We start from the raw sequence: 19,032 nt of genomic DNA on the forward strand, positions 1-19,032 counted from the left end.
TTTGAATGGTCCATACCGGTGGCCACTACATCGAGCATGAGCGATCGTGGTGGGTGGAATCTCCTTGGTAAGGATGGTGCGGATGATGCATTTGGTGTTGAATTATCATTACTACAGGCCACTTTCTACGATCCTTTTCAAGCAAGAATTGCCTTAAATCTTGTTCATCGTTTGCAGTTTTCATTTTACCTCCAGTACATCCTTAATAAGACATTTTCTTCTTAAATAATGCCATAACAAGTCTTTGTAACTATCTCTAGTATGATAATCAGGAAACATACATATATTTGTTGCATGGTTTTAAATTAAGAAAAAGGATGCTTATTTAACGTGACGTTGTATTATTTATTGAGAACCAAAATTGTTTCAGTGAACACGGTTATCGTTCTCAGTTGGCAACTGCTTTGAAAACTGTTGCAATTTCCGATACGTATGACATGAGCTCAGTCATCGTTCTCAGTTGGGAAAATTTGTTTAAACTGCTGTCGAATACTTCAATATATATATTACTTTCATTTCCTTGTTACACGTACCAAGGTACACGTACCATGTGAGATGTGAGAAGCACATTGCATGAAGAATCGCGAACTGAGAAAAGAGACAGAGCTTACTAAACCCGTTCTCACTCCTAATAAATAACGTTACTTTAAATAAGCATCTTTTTCTTAATAGCTCGAATTTTATTTGCAAGTGTCCCGGGTGTTAAACTGAATTTCAATTACTTATATTTCATTTTTCAGTTTTACTTAACTGCAATGGGTTAAGGTACGTTTAGTATAGTTATTTGAAAAATGGCTCGTAAGTTGATTCCTGAATATTTGAATATTAAAATATTATTTTAAGAAAACATGTGATTTGTGTTTTCTGTGGTTGTGTGTTTTTTTAAATAACTTTTCATATTTAAATATTCAAGTAATAAAATTAAGAAGCATTCTCATGTTCCCATTTTGTGTTCAATAGTATATTCCTATACTCAATAATTGTCACTTGTCTTTAAAAGTTACATAAATAGAAACAATTCTCTTTTTCATGAAGGAAAAGTTCATACATCTTCTTGAAAATGTGCAGAAGAAGGGAACAAATATTTCTAAAAAATGTTTCAAGAAAATATTAAAAAATAAGCTATTAAAAGAGAATTCTGAAAATTTCTAAGTTTCTATGTTTTCTATTTCCTGTTGTCTATTTTCTATGTTGTTCATTTTCATGAAGCAAACCGTGTGTTTTCTACTGCACTTTCAGACCTATTCCTACTGTATCTTTAATCAACAATTAATAGCATACTTTCATTATTTCTGCCCATTTTTGACATGTTAGCTTCAGAGACTATTCGTTGTGAATGTTTTATTTTAGTAATGTTTCGTTAAAATTTGGTAGCATGTTAATTAAAATTTAAATTTTTTAAAAGTTTCCTTTTCAGGTTGTGACAATGACCGAAATGAAAATTTCTTTCTTATAAAATTCTTGATAACAATTATAATATATTTTAAAGACATAATTTTGAATTATTTGCAAACATCCAAATAAACTAGAATGAAGCGAATAATATTAAGAAATTTTTGGAACAAAAATTTGTTGTTTAACAAAATGACAGAAACAAACTTAAAAAAAAAAAAAAAAAACTTTACTGCACACAATGGGCCTTGAACTGATGATCATTGAAGAAAGTGAAACAACTGGAGGTTACACGCTAACCAACTACTCTACGAAGTTGTGTTGGAGTCCTGTTTTCGTAAACGCATATAAGAGTCACTAACAAAAATTGCCTGATAACTTCGTTTTGCATGTAGGACTGTTCCAGGTTTGTAATAAGTAACATTATGACAGATTTACGTTTTATGTCTAATAAAATATTATATTCCCTCTCTCTTTGTGAATTTCGCAGTGTTTTTTTCACGTTTACGAAAAGGGACTTGGTATATATCGATAAATGTTTCAGAAATTTCTTTTTAATTTAACTAGCTTAGTTTTTTCTTGAAATATGTTTTGGAAATACATGTTTCTTCTGCACATTTCCAAGAATATGGGTGAATTTTTTTCTAATGAGAAAGAGATTTATCTCTATTTATTTAATTTCTAAATACATGCGACAACTGTTTTGAACAGAAGTGTACATGTTGTACGATTGTATCACTACTAGATAGAAGGTCCTTACTCTCGTCACTACGTCTGACATTCGGTTCTATTAAGGTCGTAAAATTGCGTGTTTCATTTACAAGTTAGTAATCTCATACAGAATTTTCCGTGTTGATTCTGCGTAGCTATAATCCCATTCTTTGATGTAAAATTTGTTTTCAGAAATGCTTCTTGGGTAGGAAAATAAGTATAAAATGTTAAAGTCTTCATTTTTGCTTAATACACTGTTATATATTATAAAGAAATGTAAAGAACATGTCTTTTTGAGTATATTCCTTATTTTGTGGAACAGTTATTTCAGCACTTATTTAATTACTGGAGCTTTTGCCAAATCCTTTTCCCTTAGTCAAAGAACTACATTTTGTCTACATCTTATGTTATTTATCTCCATATCTGGAAATTTTCCAATATTTACTTAGATTTATGCTGTATTCACGCACTAACTTGGTAATAGGATGTTCACGTTCACTAAATACAATCAAAATCTTGAAATAAAATTAAATAGTCTTATTATGTGGACGAACTGTCTATAGTGTCACACAGTTATTGGAAAAATGTTGTCGAGCTATGAATCGGTATAATTGTTTGTGAATTATTAAGATTGCGATTTCGCAAATTTTGCGTACACGATAGTTAAACCTACTGTTGAAGATTAATGTTTTGCGTGCATTGTTCTTTGTATTTTATATTTTGAATGCGGTCTTCCCAGTTTTTCTCTTAATAGTAACCTATTGCTAGAGTAAATGTTTACTGCATGTATGATAATTTACGAATGCAATTACAAAAAGTTTTTATTTATCTATTGACAATGGTTTGCGTTCAACTAGTCTATTAATGATTAGCAGTTTTTTTTTTTTTTTTTTTTTTTTTTTTGTAAAGTTAAAAGTTCAATTATGTGATTCCTGCTATTGTCCAATGAACTTTGATTGAGATTTAATTCAGGCGCTTTGGATCGATGTGAGAGAGAGATTCGAAAGTCAGCCAGCCTTTCAATTTGCGAGTTTGTCCTATGAAGCATTTGCGTCTTATTGATGGTGTATTCAGTAGAAGCTAAATATTTTCATAACTCAGAAACTGCAAGATTTTGGTTCTGAAGTTTTATGATAGTGACAAATTGTCAGATAAGGAGTTGATGCATTTAAAGTATTGGCGTAATAACTGTTAAATTTTTTGAAATTCTTTTCTAAATTCAACGAAGCTTTTAGTATTACTTTTAAGCCATATTTCTGAGCCACTCCCTGCAATCTGTATGAAAGGGTCGCTCATAAAGGAAAAAAAAAGGCTATCTTTTGTTTTTCAGATGTCTTTATTATGTTTGTATATTTTTAGAACCTGTATTTTTCCGCTTTTCTAAAGTAGGTTTAAGGTAGATAGTAACTAATCTATACGCTTTCAGGGAAAGGTTAATTCACACGTTAGCTTTAATTCTGTACATATGGGCTGACTTACTGTGAATATAAAAGTTTGATCCTAAAATGGATGTGTTGAATTTATTGTCTTTCCTAAAATTAGTGGTATATATATATATATATATATATGTAAATCTAAAATTGTCATAAACTCATTTATTCATTATTTTGGCTGTATGTAGTTCAAGCAGTTTAACTCTCTTTTTAATTTAAAAGGACTAGCATCCTAGCAGACGATGTTATATGTGTGTGTGTTTTCTCACTCAGCGAACGCATGTGGGCGTTGTGACCTTGATCAACACTTCTTCAGCCAATCACAGATCAGTCCGCTCTTACGTCATTTAACGCGTGAAACCCACGCGAACAGCGAGAGCTGAAGAGATTTAGCGGGAGAAAAACTATTCGGCGCGCGAAAGCAACTAAAAGGACAGCTCCTAGCATAACGCTGCACAGAAATCTATATATATAAAAGAGAACGTACAATTTTTTGTCCGCTCATCACGCTAATACGGCTGAACCAATTTCTTTCATTTTTGGGGGGTTATTAGGATTTGGACCCTAGATGGTTTTTATCATATCACTTTAATTTTTAATTACCAGTGTCTTGAGATAATTGACCATTCAGGTGTCCATAACGTACAAATCCTTTGTTATTAGTTCATCATAGGTAAAAATAAACGTATTTATATGCAACCCGCATGACCGTGTCACTCGGCGGGTTAACATAAATGACAGGCGATATACAGCGGAAAATAGCTTGAATCTTCTGTTTAAAATTTTTTAATTGATTTGCTTATTTTTACAGACACTTTTACAATATGCCAGCACCGGGATGACCGCAGCGAAGCGGGGCGGGTTAACATAAATGACAGGCGATATAATGTTAAGATTTACTGCAATCTTCTATGGTTTTTATCATATCACTTGAAAGCGAAAAAGTAAAAATTATCTAAGTAACAAAGTTTATTGCGTTCCGGGATGACCGCAGCGAAGCGGGGTGAACGCTGCTAGTAAAGTATAAAAATGTAACTTCCAAGTATCTTCGCCTATTTAGTTATTTACATATAATCCATATAAATTCAGTATTGTAACCGATATCCCACATTGGATTTGTAAGTATTATTAACGTATTATTAAATTATCAAATCAATTGACGAGTATTTTCTGCGATTGTGCATGTCATCCCCTCACGCCTCGTGGTGATTCATTTAAGTGCATGGTGCAAAATTTACTTTTTATTTATTTGTGTAATTTGTTAATTTTCCAAAATTACGATGCTGAATTTTTGTGTCTCTAAAAGTTGTACGTAGAATTTTTGCTTATGTGCGACTGGCGTTGAAAGGAGCTTTCTTCGGATAACTTGTTTCATCGTCAACGCTCGAGCAAACGTCCTATTTACGACTATCAAATATAATGCTTGCTCTATCTGGATCACCATCCTATGGAGTGAACGTTATAAAATGGTGCCGGGATATATGTGTCGAAGCAGGAACCTTTCTTTTTGTATAAATGTTTGGTTTTGTGTGTCTACGAACATTGGCCTACGTATTCTTAATGTTCCAAAACTTGCTGCGTAATTTTGCCGCCATCTCAGATCGCCAAGTACATGAAATTCGTGTGATTGTATCCTTGTCCAGTGCATTCATCCTTGCATATTGAAGCCTAAATCCTGTCCAAATTAGAATATTATTTTTTTTTTAACTATTTGCATTCTTAGATTTTTGCAGAAATTAGTCCATTATTTGTGTTAGCGAGTTTGTTATATTTGCAACATCATGGCTGAGGGTGATTTTAGAACAGTTCTCTTCGCAATGCAAAGGGAACTGAGTGCGTCAATTAACGAAATTAAAGAAAGCCAAAACGAATTGAGTGATAATCAAAAGCGTGTGAACGAAAGCGTTGAGGCGATAAATGTAAACCAACAGAAAATGCAAGATGATATCAAGGAATTACGTAGCGAGTGTCGTGAAAACATATCCCAATGTAAAGATGATTTGTCAGGTGAAATTAACAATGTGAATAAGTGTATTAGTGCAGTGCGACATGAATTGATAGAACGAATTGAAGCAGTGGAATTAAAGTGTTTTAATACGAGCGAAGATATACGTAGAAGCGTACGTGAATTAGCCGATGCAGTGCATGATATACGAGGCACAGTTGAAGAAAATACGCGCCAAGTAAACGACCAACAACGTCAATTAAATGAATGTCACAATAGAGTGGATGATTATGAAAAGAGGTTGCGTTTGGTCGAAAGTCTCGACAAGTACCGTGAAAGCAGAATTCAGAAGTGCGAGACCAAACAAAGTGAATACGGTATAGCAGTGCAAGAGTGTATTCAAGTGTGCCACGAACAGAGTAAATTTAACCAACAGTGTTTTGAAACATGTCTCCGCGCCAGTGAATTAAGTGAACAAACTAAGCAAGATGTGGAACGATTATCAGAGCGTGTGCAGCGTATAGAATTATCAAACGAGCACCATGATACTGGAAGTAATATGTCACAAAGAAACACAGGTTCAGTGCACAGTGTGAAGCGCGAGAGGAAATCGAGCAGTGAGTCTCAAACGGCGTCTGATACAGAGGTGGAAAGTGACGTAATAAGAAGAACTGTGTCAAGAATCAAAACCGAAAGAGAAAGTCCGCGTATTAAGCGTGCAAGAAATAGTGAAGTGAAAGTAAGGCGTTGTTCGTTGCGATTAGCAGACATTAAACAACTCTCTACATTTTCAGGTGATATGATGAAAGAAAGTGCAAGTGCATTTTTAGAAAATTTTGGTAGAGAAATGTCATTCGCCGGAGTGCCTCAAAATGAATATTTGACGATCATGCCATTGATTCTTAAGGACAGTGCACTTAAGTGGTACGATTTACACGGTAAGAATTGTCAAACTTTTCAAGAATTCGTGATAGAGTTTCAGAATGCATTTGAAAGTCCTTTAGTGAAAGCTACGCGTCTGCGCAACTTGCGATCTATTCCGTTTGACCCAAAACGTTATAGTAGTGTTGTTGATTTTGTGACAGAGCGTTTTAGCCAAATTCAAGCCCTGGAAGAATACGAAAATCCAACCATTACGTTGTCACACATCATCACTCTCCTGCCCAAGCGGTACCAATTAGCTATGATGGGTTCTATGCCTGATAACATAAATCAGTTCCTTGCGAGTGTGCAGTCCATTGAAGGATTGTCAGGAATTACTAATATGTATGATAATCAGCGTAATAAGCAGAAACAGCAAGGTGGTGCTGGCGTTAGCGTGAATAATGTAAAAGTAGAACACGGTAGTGAAGTGAGCAGTGATAATAGTGCGCGTCAGAATTTCAAACAGGGATGGAAAAGGAAATTTCATAGACGTGGACGGCGAGGTAATTTTAATAGAAATAATAACAACTCGAACGGTGGTAATCAGTCGCAAGGCAATGGCCGACAAAACACAAGTGCAAATGAAAATCGGAACGAAACGCAAGGTGCAAGGGCAAACGAAAATCAAAGTAGTGCGTCGACTTCCCAGGGTAGTCCGAATCAAAATAATAATTGGTTTCCAACATTTAATAGAGGTCCTGGTGTAAATAACGGTAACAATCAGCAACGTCAATTTCCATACCAACAAAGTGGATTTTATCCGCAGAGTTCTGTGCCTTTAAACTAGTAGCGCCCTCCCATTTGGTAGCTGAAAAGGGGAGGGATTCCAGTAGTGTAAACCGGATTACTTTTCCACATATGTGCAACGAGGAAGATTTACAAGCAGAAGATGATATAAGTAATGATAATGAAGAAGTGATTAAATGCGAATTAGGTCATAATACAATGAGAGTAAAAATTTTGTTAAACGATCAATCCAAAATTTGTCTGTTAGATAGTGGATCAGAATTATGCCTATTACGGTACAATATTTTTCGAGAAGTAACAAAGTGTGTAGCAAACGTGCATTTGCAAAAAGGAGAGCATATCGTTTTGTGCGATTTTCTAGGAAGAAAGAAAAAGAACGTGAAAGGAAGGGTTATTTTACCGGTACGAATTGAAAATGTGGAAGTGCCAGTTGAGTTTCTTGTGTTACCAGAACTGCACGAAGACGTAATACTCGGTGCAAACTTTCTCGAGAAATTAAACAGTGTCATCGATTTTAAGCGAAGTAACTTGCGTGTTGAATTTCAAGGAATTAGTGGTGAAGTGCCTTTAATACAGAGAAATAGTGAAAATGTCATTGTAGCTAATGTAAGTGAAATTAAGTGCAAGGTAGCCCCTATTGTTGTGTTGTCCGAGATAAAGGACCTTAATGATTTTTATGCGAGAACGATGAATGTGTTCCGCAGTGGGTGCGCCGAGCCTTTAGAGAAAATTGAAGCTAGTGACTTAGTGGAGGACTTCCCACCAGATCTATATTTCACAGTAGATGAAATAAGGGATGCAGTTACACGCGCTACGCTGTTTAGTGAAAATGAGAAAGAAGAATTATTTCAGTTGTTAATGAAACATAGAAGAGTGTTCGCCCGTTTTCCTGGCCTGTGTAATAAATTTCAGTACCGATTAGAAGTGGATACAAACGAACCCATTGTTGCTCGTCCTTATGATATTCTGCACAAATATAAGGAAGGAGTGCGTGAAGAGATCCGAAAACTGTTAAAGTGGGGTGTAATTAGACCTAGTTCATCATGTCATCTATTACCGTTGCACGTAGTATTGAAAAAGAGTGGAGCGTTAAGAATAGTAACGGATTGTAGAGCATTGAATGTGCACATTAAGAATCCAGCTCTGCGTGTAGAAAAGTTGTCCGACCTCTTTGCTAAATTTAGTGGAAAACGTGTGTTAGGTACTCTTGATTTTACTAGTTCGTATCAACAATGTGGAATTACAGAAGATTCTATGCCATACTTAGCCTTCTTGTTCGAAGGAACGTTATATGAGTACACACGCATGGTGTTCGGTGTGAAAAATGGATCGTCTGTACTGCAATTGTGCTTGAATAAAGTGTTCCCATTACCGCTACAAGAGAAGTTAATCAGGTATATGGACGATGTAGCTCTTGGTTGTACAAGCGTACCGGAATTCTTACAGCAGTTAGATGAAGTGCTTAGTTTGTTAAGTGATGCGAACATGACGCTAAATTTATCGAAGTGCATTTTTGGTGTAAGTGAAATTAATTATTTAGGCTATTACGTATCTTCAGAAGGCATACGAAAGGATCCGAAATCAGCTGAAGCAATCGAGAAGTTACCAGTGCCTAAAAATTTAAAAATGTTACGCTCATTTCTTGGTGCTGTGCAGTGGCATTCGCGAACAATCAAAGGTCATGCTGTTATCGCTAAACCCCTTTATGAGCTTTTAGGGAAGGAAAAGAAATGGAGGTGGGAAGAAGAACACCAAAAGGCATTTGAATCATTAAAGGCTGAATTAGTAAAAGATGTGAAATTACACCATCCACAGTTCGATAAGCCGTTTTATCTCGAAAGTGATGCAAGCAAACTCGGGTTGGCTTGTGTGTGTTATCAAATTATTGACGGTGAGAAGTGTGTATTAGAATATGCAAGCCGTACTCTTAACAAACACGAACAGAACTATGCCATCATTGAGCTTGAGTGTCTTGCATTTGTGTGGTGTATTCGTAAGTGGCATGTTTGGCTCAAAGGAGCGAAAATATACATACGAACAGATCATAAAAGCTTAGTGCAGTTAAAACGTATGCGTAATTGGAATGCAAGACTGATGAGGTGGTCTCTTGAACTTCAATCTTACGATTATGAAATAGAATTCATCAAAGGCAAGACTAACACATTAAGTGATTGTTTATCTCGTATGTTACCAACACAGGAAGACCTAATGGTGAATGTGAATCCTATACAGGCTGTTCAATCAGAAGTGTTCGATTTAGATCCGTCTACAATTGCGAAATTACAATGGGAATGTGACGAGTACCGTCCTATTATTAGTTACTTACAAGGTAATATAAGTGAAAGTGAAAGCAGTGCAAATAAGAATTCTTTTCGTAGTAGTGCTCGAAATTGGAAACAAAATTACACTTTGGAAAATGGTATTTTGATGGTGAGAGATTTTCACTTCCCAGACAGATTAAAATTGTGTGTACCTCCATGTTTAGTGAAAAATATTTTAATTGGCTACCATGATCATTACGGTCACTTTGTATTTATGAAAGTGTTTAATATCATCTCTCGTATGTTTTATTGGAAAACAATGCGTAGTGACATTAAATCGTACATTCTTGATTGTGAGATCTGCATGAGGACGAAGGTAGACCATCACCCAGTGAAATGTTTAATGCAATCAGTGCCAGCGAAAAACATACGTTATTTGGTCTCAGCAGATTTAGTTGGTCCTCTACCTCGAGGTAAACATGGTGAAACTTACCTGTTAACAGTGTGTGATGTATACTCACGTTATTTAGTAGCATATCCACTTCGTCGTGCAACAAGTGCAAGTGTCGTAAAATGTCTTACTGAGTCATACATGCTTCATCTTGGTATTTTTATGAACATCTTAGTAGATAATGGACCACAGTTTATTGGAAAGGAATTCGTACAAGCCATGGAAGCATATAACATCAAAATACATTATACTACGCCTTATCACGCACAAGGAAATGTCATCGAAAGATTCCATGCTGATTTAGAGAGAATTTTGCGTGTGTTGTGTCGCGATTCTCATTCCTCATGGCCAGAGTATATTGTGCAAGCTTGTTTGTTGTTGAATTATACTATTAGTGCTAGTTTGGGAATAGCGCCCGCAGAGTTGCATCTTAACATCAAGCCAGAAGAATTTACGTTGTCACATTTTGGAATTGTGAAAAACAACGAAGCAGTTGATGAGCAAGAGGGTATAGATTGGAATGGAAAATTAATAATGGCTGATTTACGGCGAAAGAAAATCATTCAGCAACGTAACGAAAAGTTGAACGTTCATCAGAGAGCTCGAAGAACTTTGTGTGAAGGTGACTTAGTTTTCTTACGTCAGTATAATATTAGTAGCTTGGTAGACAAACGTATAGCCAAACTGTGTGAAGTGTACCGTGGACCTTATTTGTTGTGGAAACAAGTTGGTGAAAATGTGTTTGAAGTATTGGATCCGCAAAGTGGCAAATATATCGGATTTCAGAATGTTTCTAGAATGAAGCTGTGGAGACCAACACCAGCTACTAGAAAAAAATGGCTAGAAATTCTGAAGAAGCATGTGGATGAAGAACAGTTCAGTGACATCTTAGAGAGAGCCGAAAAAGAAGCCAACGGATATTACATGAACGAAGAAGAAGAGGAAAGTAAAGAAGATCAATTGTGTAACATCAATAATGAAGATCAAGAAGTGAGAGTACATTCTAGTTTCGTTGACGAAAATGTTTTGTGGTATATACGACATGGTTATTTAGATGAGCGAAAGTTGTTGAATTTATTAGAGAAATATTACCATTAGTACTTCGAAGAAGTCAGTTTGAATTTAGAGATATGTTAGGAGATATTAGAGTAATATACACGTTTATTACAGTATTCCTTTTGTTGTTATTGGAACAACATTGAAGTTTTACCTTTAGACCTACGACCACATTTCGCCATGAATTTCATGTGCATCGTTTTCTTTTTGTCTTCTATAAACTCTATGGGGTTTCCTTAGTATAACTTATTTTTGTTAACCACATCTCTGTGTGTCTTCGTGGTCGTACTTACAGTGGGTAGGTTTATATGGTTTTTGTGGTTGGCTCTTCTTCATTTAGTCGTCAGACCATCCCTAAGATGGATACAGGTTGGCATCTGTAGACATCTGACATTGCCTCAATATAATTCTCCATCATTCGAGCTTATATTGGTTTATTTCTCTCTTCATTATAGTATTCATGTAATAGTCATCATTAAGGTTATATATCTATAGGCTTATTATATTATCTATATATATATATATTTATTTTATTCAGCATCGTGTCCTATATAGGTATATTTCAGTATTAATTTATCATGTACCATGTACTCATTTGATGAAGTTGCACGAAGGCGTTGAGGATTGGGGCGTGCTTGTCGTAGTTTGTACTCGTGAAGTGATTTGAAAAAAAAAAAAAGAATGAATGAAAGAAGAAATACTTACATTTCTTTTGTTAACCCATCCCAAGTCAACTTCCTTTTAACCATAATTATGTTATTTTAACCTTATTATAGTAATTACATGTAACACGTAAAAACATACACTTGATATCCATACACGAAGAATACAACACAAGGAAGAACACACGTAGGTCCAAACAATAAGAAGAATACACATTCTATTCACCTCCCCTTAATACGAATGCAGCAGTAGCAAATGCAGCATATTTTAAATTTGAAAAAAAAAAAAAAAGAAAAAAAAAGATGCAATTTATACGTTAATAAGTTGATACGCAATGAGTTACATTATTCCATGCATCTTCATATTGGCGCCGAATTTCGAAACAGTCCAGCCCTATTAAAGGACTATAGCATGCAGAGACCTTCTAGAACTTCCACCGATGGACCTAGCCCTATCCAATGGGAAGAGGATAGGAGCAGAAGATTTAATCGTCGAGCGTTCATTCAATGGAAGAGAATGAACGAAGAGGATGGCCTATGGACTGGACATTGTTCTGGAGCATGGTGTAGATTGTGAATAGTGGACAATTTGGACAGTGTAACGTATGCAGATAGTAAAAGTATAAACAGTGTGTTATAAATGAACAGTGAAGTGTTGTTATTCGAACTGGAAAATATATCTATATTTATTTTAATATTCATTTTTCTTTTTATGTTCAATTAATTGCAAGGGTGAAAGTGTTTCTAAAGGTTGAAATTAATTCATTGTTTGAAGTGTTTTCTCATTTTATTTACATTATTTACAATATTTTAGTGTATGTGTTAAATATTCAATTTCTTTAAGTATTGAGTGAATTTACATTTGAACTAATAGGTTACAATGAATACGTATCCATACATTTATTCATATTTATGGACTGAATAGACATTTTATTTTAATGAGTGCAGTGTTAGCCAATCATTAATGTGAACTATAACCCAAATGAAGAGTGCTTCAAAAATTTACAGTGCGTCCTCGTCATACGCAGACACAAACTATAAGTGTTGCCAGGGTTCTTAGGATAAACGTATCTCACCAGAACTTTACCTATCAGCTGTTCGTGTGCCATTTGTCATAAACTCATTTATTCATTATTTTGGCTGTATGTAGTTCAAGCAGTTTAACTCTCTTTTTAATTTAAAAGGACTAGCATCCTAGCAGACGATGTTATATGTGTGTGTGTTTTCTCACTCAGCGAACGCATGTGGGCGTTGTGACCTTGATCAACACTTCTTCAGCCAATCACAGATCAGTCCGCTCTTACGTCATTTAACGCGTGAAACCCACGCGAACAGCGAGAGCTGAAGAGATTTAGCGGGAGAAAAACTATTCGGCGCGCGAAAGCAACTAAAAGGACAGCTCCTAGCATAACGCTGCACAGAAATAAAGTATAAAAATGTAACTTCCAAGTATCTTCGCCTATTTCGTTATTTACATATAATCCATATAAATTCAGTATTGTAACCGATATCCCACATTGGATTTGTAAGTATTATTAACGTATTATTAAATTATCAAATCAATTGACGAGTATTTTCTGCGATTGTGCATGTCATCCCCTCACGCCTCGTGGTGATTCATTTAAGTGCATGGTGCAAAATTTACTTTTTATTTATTTGTGTAATTTGTTAATTTTCCAAAATTACGATGCTGAATTTTTGTGTCTCTAAAAGTTGTACGTAGAATTTTTGCTTATGTGCGACTGGCGTTGAAAGGAGCTTTCTTCGGATAACTTGTTTCATCGTCAACGCTCGAGCAAACGTCCTATTTACGACTATCAAATATAATGCTTGCTCTATCTGGATCACCATCCTATGGAGTGAACGTTATAAAATTAGAGATAGATGGACAGAAGCAATTCTTGACCGAATACCAAGAGAGAAGAAACGACCTAGGAAACGTTCTCATATAAGGTGGTGTGCCAAAATTAAGAAGCATTGCGGAGTAACATGAAAAAGAATTACCGAAGATATGCTAGATGGTTATAGAGAAGAGTTGGAGAGACCTTCATCCATCAGTGGATTGACTGTGGTTTACTATAATGATGGAGTCTTCTTTCATTAAAATTTTCATCTCACAAAGTGGCTTATGACTATATTAGCTACTAACGGCGACAACGTGCTGCCCATTGCTAAACCTTCTACTTGTTTGTAAAAGTTGTCTTCAAGTACTATTTGCTCTGTAAATATAATTTCAGAGGATCATATTTTTTCTCAAGAAATTAACTTGTGACCTGATAATGAACAAATAAATAAATATTATCTTGACAGTGACATGGAAGTCGAATCTCATAATCTCATATATATATATATTAATTAATGAATTTTTGTGTATGTATGTGTCTGTAAGTAGTGTATATATTTTAAGATTATATACACTGCTTTGGTCAATTGGAGTTTCACTAGCAATCTTGAATTTTCCAAAGCTGCAATGAATAATTTACAATGTGTAAATACTTGTATAATAATTGTATATTATTTTATTTTCAGGACCGCATTTGTGATGTTTACGTCTTCAGTTTGGCACGGTGTATATGCTGGTTACTATCTTTGTCTGTGCTCAGTACCATTCTATTTACCAGTTGAAGATCTGTATTACAAGCTGTATGTAAAGGATGCTACGGGACAGGTAAGGTTCATTTACTCTTTGGTTGATCACGTTTTTATGTTAGAAGAATCGACCAGTCTCGTATTCTCGTCATTCAAAAAAGTCTTTGTATTGCCATGGTGAATGAAATTGTAAGTCTTCATGACAGTTCAGTCGTTTTGAAAATAGGTTTTAAATACAGCCATTATGTCCTGTTTCAAGGCATACTGTAATTACCCTAATATGGATTCGGTTATGATGTATCATTTTGTTTATGGTTTTGATGTATCATGTATCAACAGTATAATTTATCTATGGAAGACAGATGGTGAAACCATGAGCTGCTCACATTTATCTGTAATTATTGCTTATTTTCATGTGCAACATTAGAAATAACCTTTAAGATAATATGAGCGGCTCGGGCGAACATAATGGTATGTCACATTTTCTAACTTTTCAAGTGAACTGGGAAAGAAAGTTAACTACTCCCATCCAATTCAATACAATGACACATACCAAACAATCTTTCTCTGCCAACTGCAGGTGTATTTCCGAAATTAAACTACTTACATACTCTCCTATGGTTCGATCACAACCCATTCTATCTAATAATTCAGTTTTACCAGAAGTGGTTCTTACCGTTATGTTTGCCCGAGCCTCCCACATATCTTCGTTTAAGCATCATCGTCGTAGGTATTCAGCCATTATTGGCAGGTCACTTGCCGCAACTGAGAAGCTTCCATGCTCCACGGTCTTCCGCTAACCTCTTCGTCTTCTCGTCCATTAATTGTAGTCGTTTCGTCGTTTCCCTCTCTTTCCTGCAACCATACCCTCTACCACGTCCCTCATGATACAGTTCCTTCTTAGCCAATGCCCCAACTAGTTTCTCTTCCTCTTGTTAATAATATTCAAAATTGTTCTCTATTCCCCACCATTTCTAAGGCCCTCTCATTCGTTTTCCGCTCAACCATACTAATTCTCGCCGTTCTTCTTCACATCCACATTTCAAAAGCTTCCAGTCGTCTTTCATCATTTTTGCGTTATGTCCATGTTTCTCACCCGTATAGTACAATACTCCACACAAAGCATTTTCTGAGTCTTTTGCTCAACTCTTTGTTCCAGATCTCACAAAGTAGTATTTTCTTCCTCCTAAAGGCTTCTTTCGCCATTCCTATTCTTGCTTTTACATTACGTTCACATTTCACATCATCATTAATAATACTACCCGGGTATCGAAAACTAGTCACCTGCTCTATTTATGCTTGTATAAAGTGCACTAAAAAGAGGTGGTTTTTTCGTCGTGTAAAATGAAGAAATGAGACTAAGGTTAAAACCACTGGACACACTTCCTAAAGTTTTTATGAATATTAGGGATGATGGTCGATAATTGAAACATCATTTAAACATTAAATTTCGTCCAATGCTCTTAGTCTCTCCTATTTCTTCATTTAAGCCCAAGAAAGAAAGTTTTTCTCCTTTTTAGTGTATTTTATAAAAGAGATTTTTTAAACTGTTACTACTTACTATTTAGGTTTTTTTTTTTTTTTTTTTTTTTTTTGTTATTCATATTTCGCTGAAAAACAATGACAAAAGTACTACGAATTCAACCGAACTCATCCGATCTGAATCAAACTCGGCATGATTGGACCTTGACCTGCTAAACAAGTTCGTGAAATATTATTGTGTATATACCTTCGATTTCTAAATTATACATAAAATAAAAATCAAAGAAGTATATATATATATATATATATATATATATATATATATATATTTACGATTATGCGTAACTTTTACTAGTTCAATGTCATGGCAATCAATTTTCTATTTCTAACTTCCTTAGCGTGCAAATACTTGGTTTCGAATGGACGAAAGAACACTTGTGGAAGCCAGTAGTTCTCCTAACCAGTAGCGTTATAGGCGCCACATAATACTCGAAATAGTATTAAACCACCCTGCCATCTGTTGAAGTAATGCTTAATTAATTGGCATTGCCTATATGCATTTACGTAATTTAAATACAATTGTAAATACACTTGTAATTAATTAATTTTACAGGAAAACGGTAAACTTAACTTACGTGAAAATATTGTATTATCTGGTTAGTGGATCTATACATAATTTCAGCTCTAGTTAATATAGAAGTGCATGAAATATAAGCTGTAAGCTTTGACTCGTAACTAGTAAGCAGAAAAGTAACATAATAGAAGCATTGCAAAAACAGCACTAAAACAATAGCAGTGAAGCCGAAATAACTCAGAGTGTTGGGCGATATGTTTATATTTTGATCGTACGTTCGAAATTACTAAAAAACCTACATCTAGGAAACATTATGAAAACAGGACGAAATATCAGAGGAAAGTACTCATAGATAATTAACAATACCAAATCTTAGAACTAAATAACTGAGAAATCATCTTATATTCCATCCATTCTATCGCATAAACAGTTAACAAATCTAATTTGTTAATAAAATAATCCCTCTTTGTAAAATAAGACAATAAATGTGACTCGTAAGGTTTTCATAAGCACATCTTTGATACATATTATAATAAATCACTAACTAGACGCTGTTATATATATAAAAAAAGAGATTATATAACATTTCGTTGTAAAATACTTCCTAATAGTAGTACCTTTGGTAGTATTCACCTGTCCCTTGGAGAAAATTATCTGTAAATTACTATTATTTAATACTCAAATATGGCGCATCAGAATGACGCCTTTGTATTGAAATGAAAGATGAAAAGTTGGATATTTCAAGTTTTGTTACAAAAAGGGATGATGATGAATTATTGAAATAATGAATCTGGGAAATTGAGAAATTATAAAATTAATAATGAATTTAACTAATTAACAATCTGCTCGTTGACCTGAAGGGTCAGACTAGAGTGATGGGGTTAAAGGTTATGATAGCTGAAGGCTAATTTCAGAACTTTATGAAGTAAATTAAATATGCATGCCAGTGCAAGGCTATGTGTGCGGAAATTTAATAGAGTTCTTGACTTCCTTTTTCCTCAAGTATGAAACTTAAGAGAATCTGTGGTTTTACTTACTCACATGGATGAACCAGCTGACCGCAGACTTAGAGAACTGGGCAGGCACCAATACTTGATATCACATTTACGATTCACTAATTAACTGGTTTGACTTGATGTTACTAGTTGAGTGGCTAGGGATCGAATCCTTGGGAGAGCATTTCACTTCTTCGCTGTGAGGTATTCGTGTTGTTGCTGAAGTGCAGATCTCTGCTAGGCTCTGGATTCGAGTGTCCTGGGTTCGCAGCTGGTCGTGGCCGTTTTAGGGACCTTCTCTGGGACTGGAATCAGACATAAACAGTTCATCGTCCTTCTTGGCAGTCGCCTTGTAGTGTGACTTCGTCGTAGACTTGAAGGTCTAGCCTACTGCGCTGCTTGAAGGGGCCACGGTGGCTCAGTGGTAGGGCGTTCACTTTTGGTGCTTGGGGTCCTGGATTCAATCCCAGTTCCCTCCAAGTGAACTTTGTAGTGGACAAACACCGTGTACACGGGTTTCCTCGGGGTTATCCCGTTTCCTCTCAGTTTCTTCATTCCACTATTTCATTCATTTCTCATCATCACAGTCTCCTTTAGCCTAGCCGGCATAAGTGTGGGACGTAAAACTCAAAGAATTCATTTCATTTCATTTTTTGCGCTGCTACAACTCGTCGGACATATGGGTGGAGAGGAGTTGCGTCGTGGTCCAAACTGAATGAACAAGTAAACTTTCTAAACCTTAGTTTTTATACGATCCTATTTTTACTAGGTTCTCTTTATGCTTTTCACCAAGAGAAAGTTCTCGGTTAGTGGAACATCCGTGAACTCTGTTTATTCCACGAATAACTCTATCTCTTCTAAAATTACACTGTTTCCCGGATATTTTCCTTTTCTGATGAAATGAGACTTTCTTAATATTAAAATCATTTTTCTTAAAAAGTATAATACTGTCCGTTCTGGCTTAATGTTCGTTACAATATGAACTTGCGTTTGTGCAGCAAAGTATGCATAGACCAGTTCTCTGTTCATACAAAACAAAATGTAAAGAACATGAACATCTCACACTAGTTCTGAGAACAATATGCGGAATCAGCCTAACTCAAAATGCATTTGAAACAGAACACAAAACAGATTTCGACTTCGTTCATGTCATACGAAAGAAACATTTATGAACACTCAGGGTAGCTTATTAATGCAAACGGACGAAGACCGAGTCAAGCTCGACAATATTGTAGCTGTCCCATCCAACAGTACCAATAAATGTTGTATGTATCGTAAAATAGAATGTTTAAAGATTTGTTGACCTTGTATTTCGCATGCCTATCTTTCTACTACTACCTGATACATATCTTTTAAAAATGCATTAAACTGATAGGGAGCTGGAATTTGCTACATAAGCCCAGGACCTATAAGTCAAGGAGGGTTTAAGAAACAGTTGAAATATCACCCAACAACATGAAAAGGGACGATACATGTTAAACTAGAGCACTGTTTGAAACCACCATCTACTTCACTTTCAAGGGAGAAATAATCTTATTAATGAAGTTTTAATCTTAAAAACGGTGACTGAGGACGTCGTTGAAAGTGTGATCAAAATTTGATCCAAATATGATCTGATAACAAGTATTCCAGACATTGTGAAGATTTTTCAACGTACTCCAGTTTTCTGTTTTATCAAACTGTTTTCTTGTATTTCAACTGAGTTAATATAAAATAATTACTTAATCTAATCTTGTATAACTTCATTAGGAAAATGTACAGGACTGGATTGGTTTCAATTAAAACAATCTTGTGTATGTGTATATCTTTA

At 35.2% G+C, this 19,032-nt stretch overlaps 1 protein-coding gene across 1 annotated transcript in view; it reads left to right on the forward strand.

Moving 5' to 3' along the window:
* frj (membrane bound O-acyltransferase domain containing farjavit) overlaps positions 1 to 19,032 on the forward strand; it is a 100,558-nt gene that overhangs the window by 69,689 nt on the left and 11,837 nt on the right. The window contains exon 7 of the mRNA XM_081731518.1: positions 14,112 to 14,250. Coding sequence (XP_081587644.1) covers positions 14,112 to 14,250 — 139 coding nt within the window. The remainder of the gene's footprint in view (positions 1 to 14,111; positions 14,251 to 19,032) is intronic.

The sequence above is a fragment of the Thermobia domestica genome, chromosome 11 (assembly GCF_964235325.1).
Source record: "Thermobia domestica chromosome 11, izTheDome1.hap1.1, whole genome shotgun sequence".
In the NCBI taxonomy this organism is placed as follows: Eukaryota; Metazoa; Arthropoda; class Insecta; order Zygentoma; family Lepismatidae; genus Thermobia; species Thermobia domestica.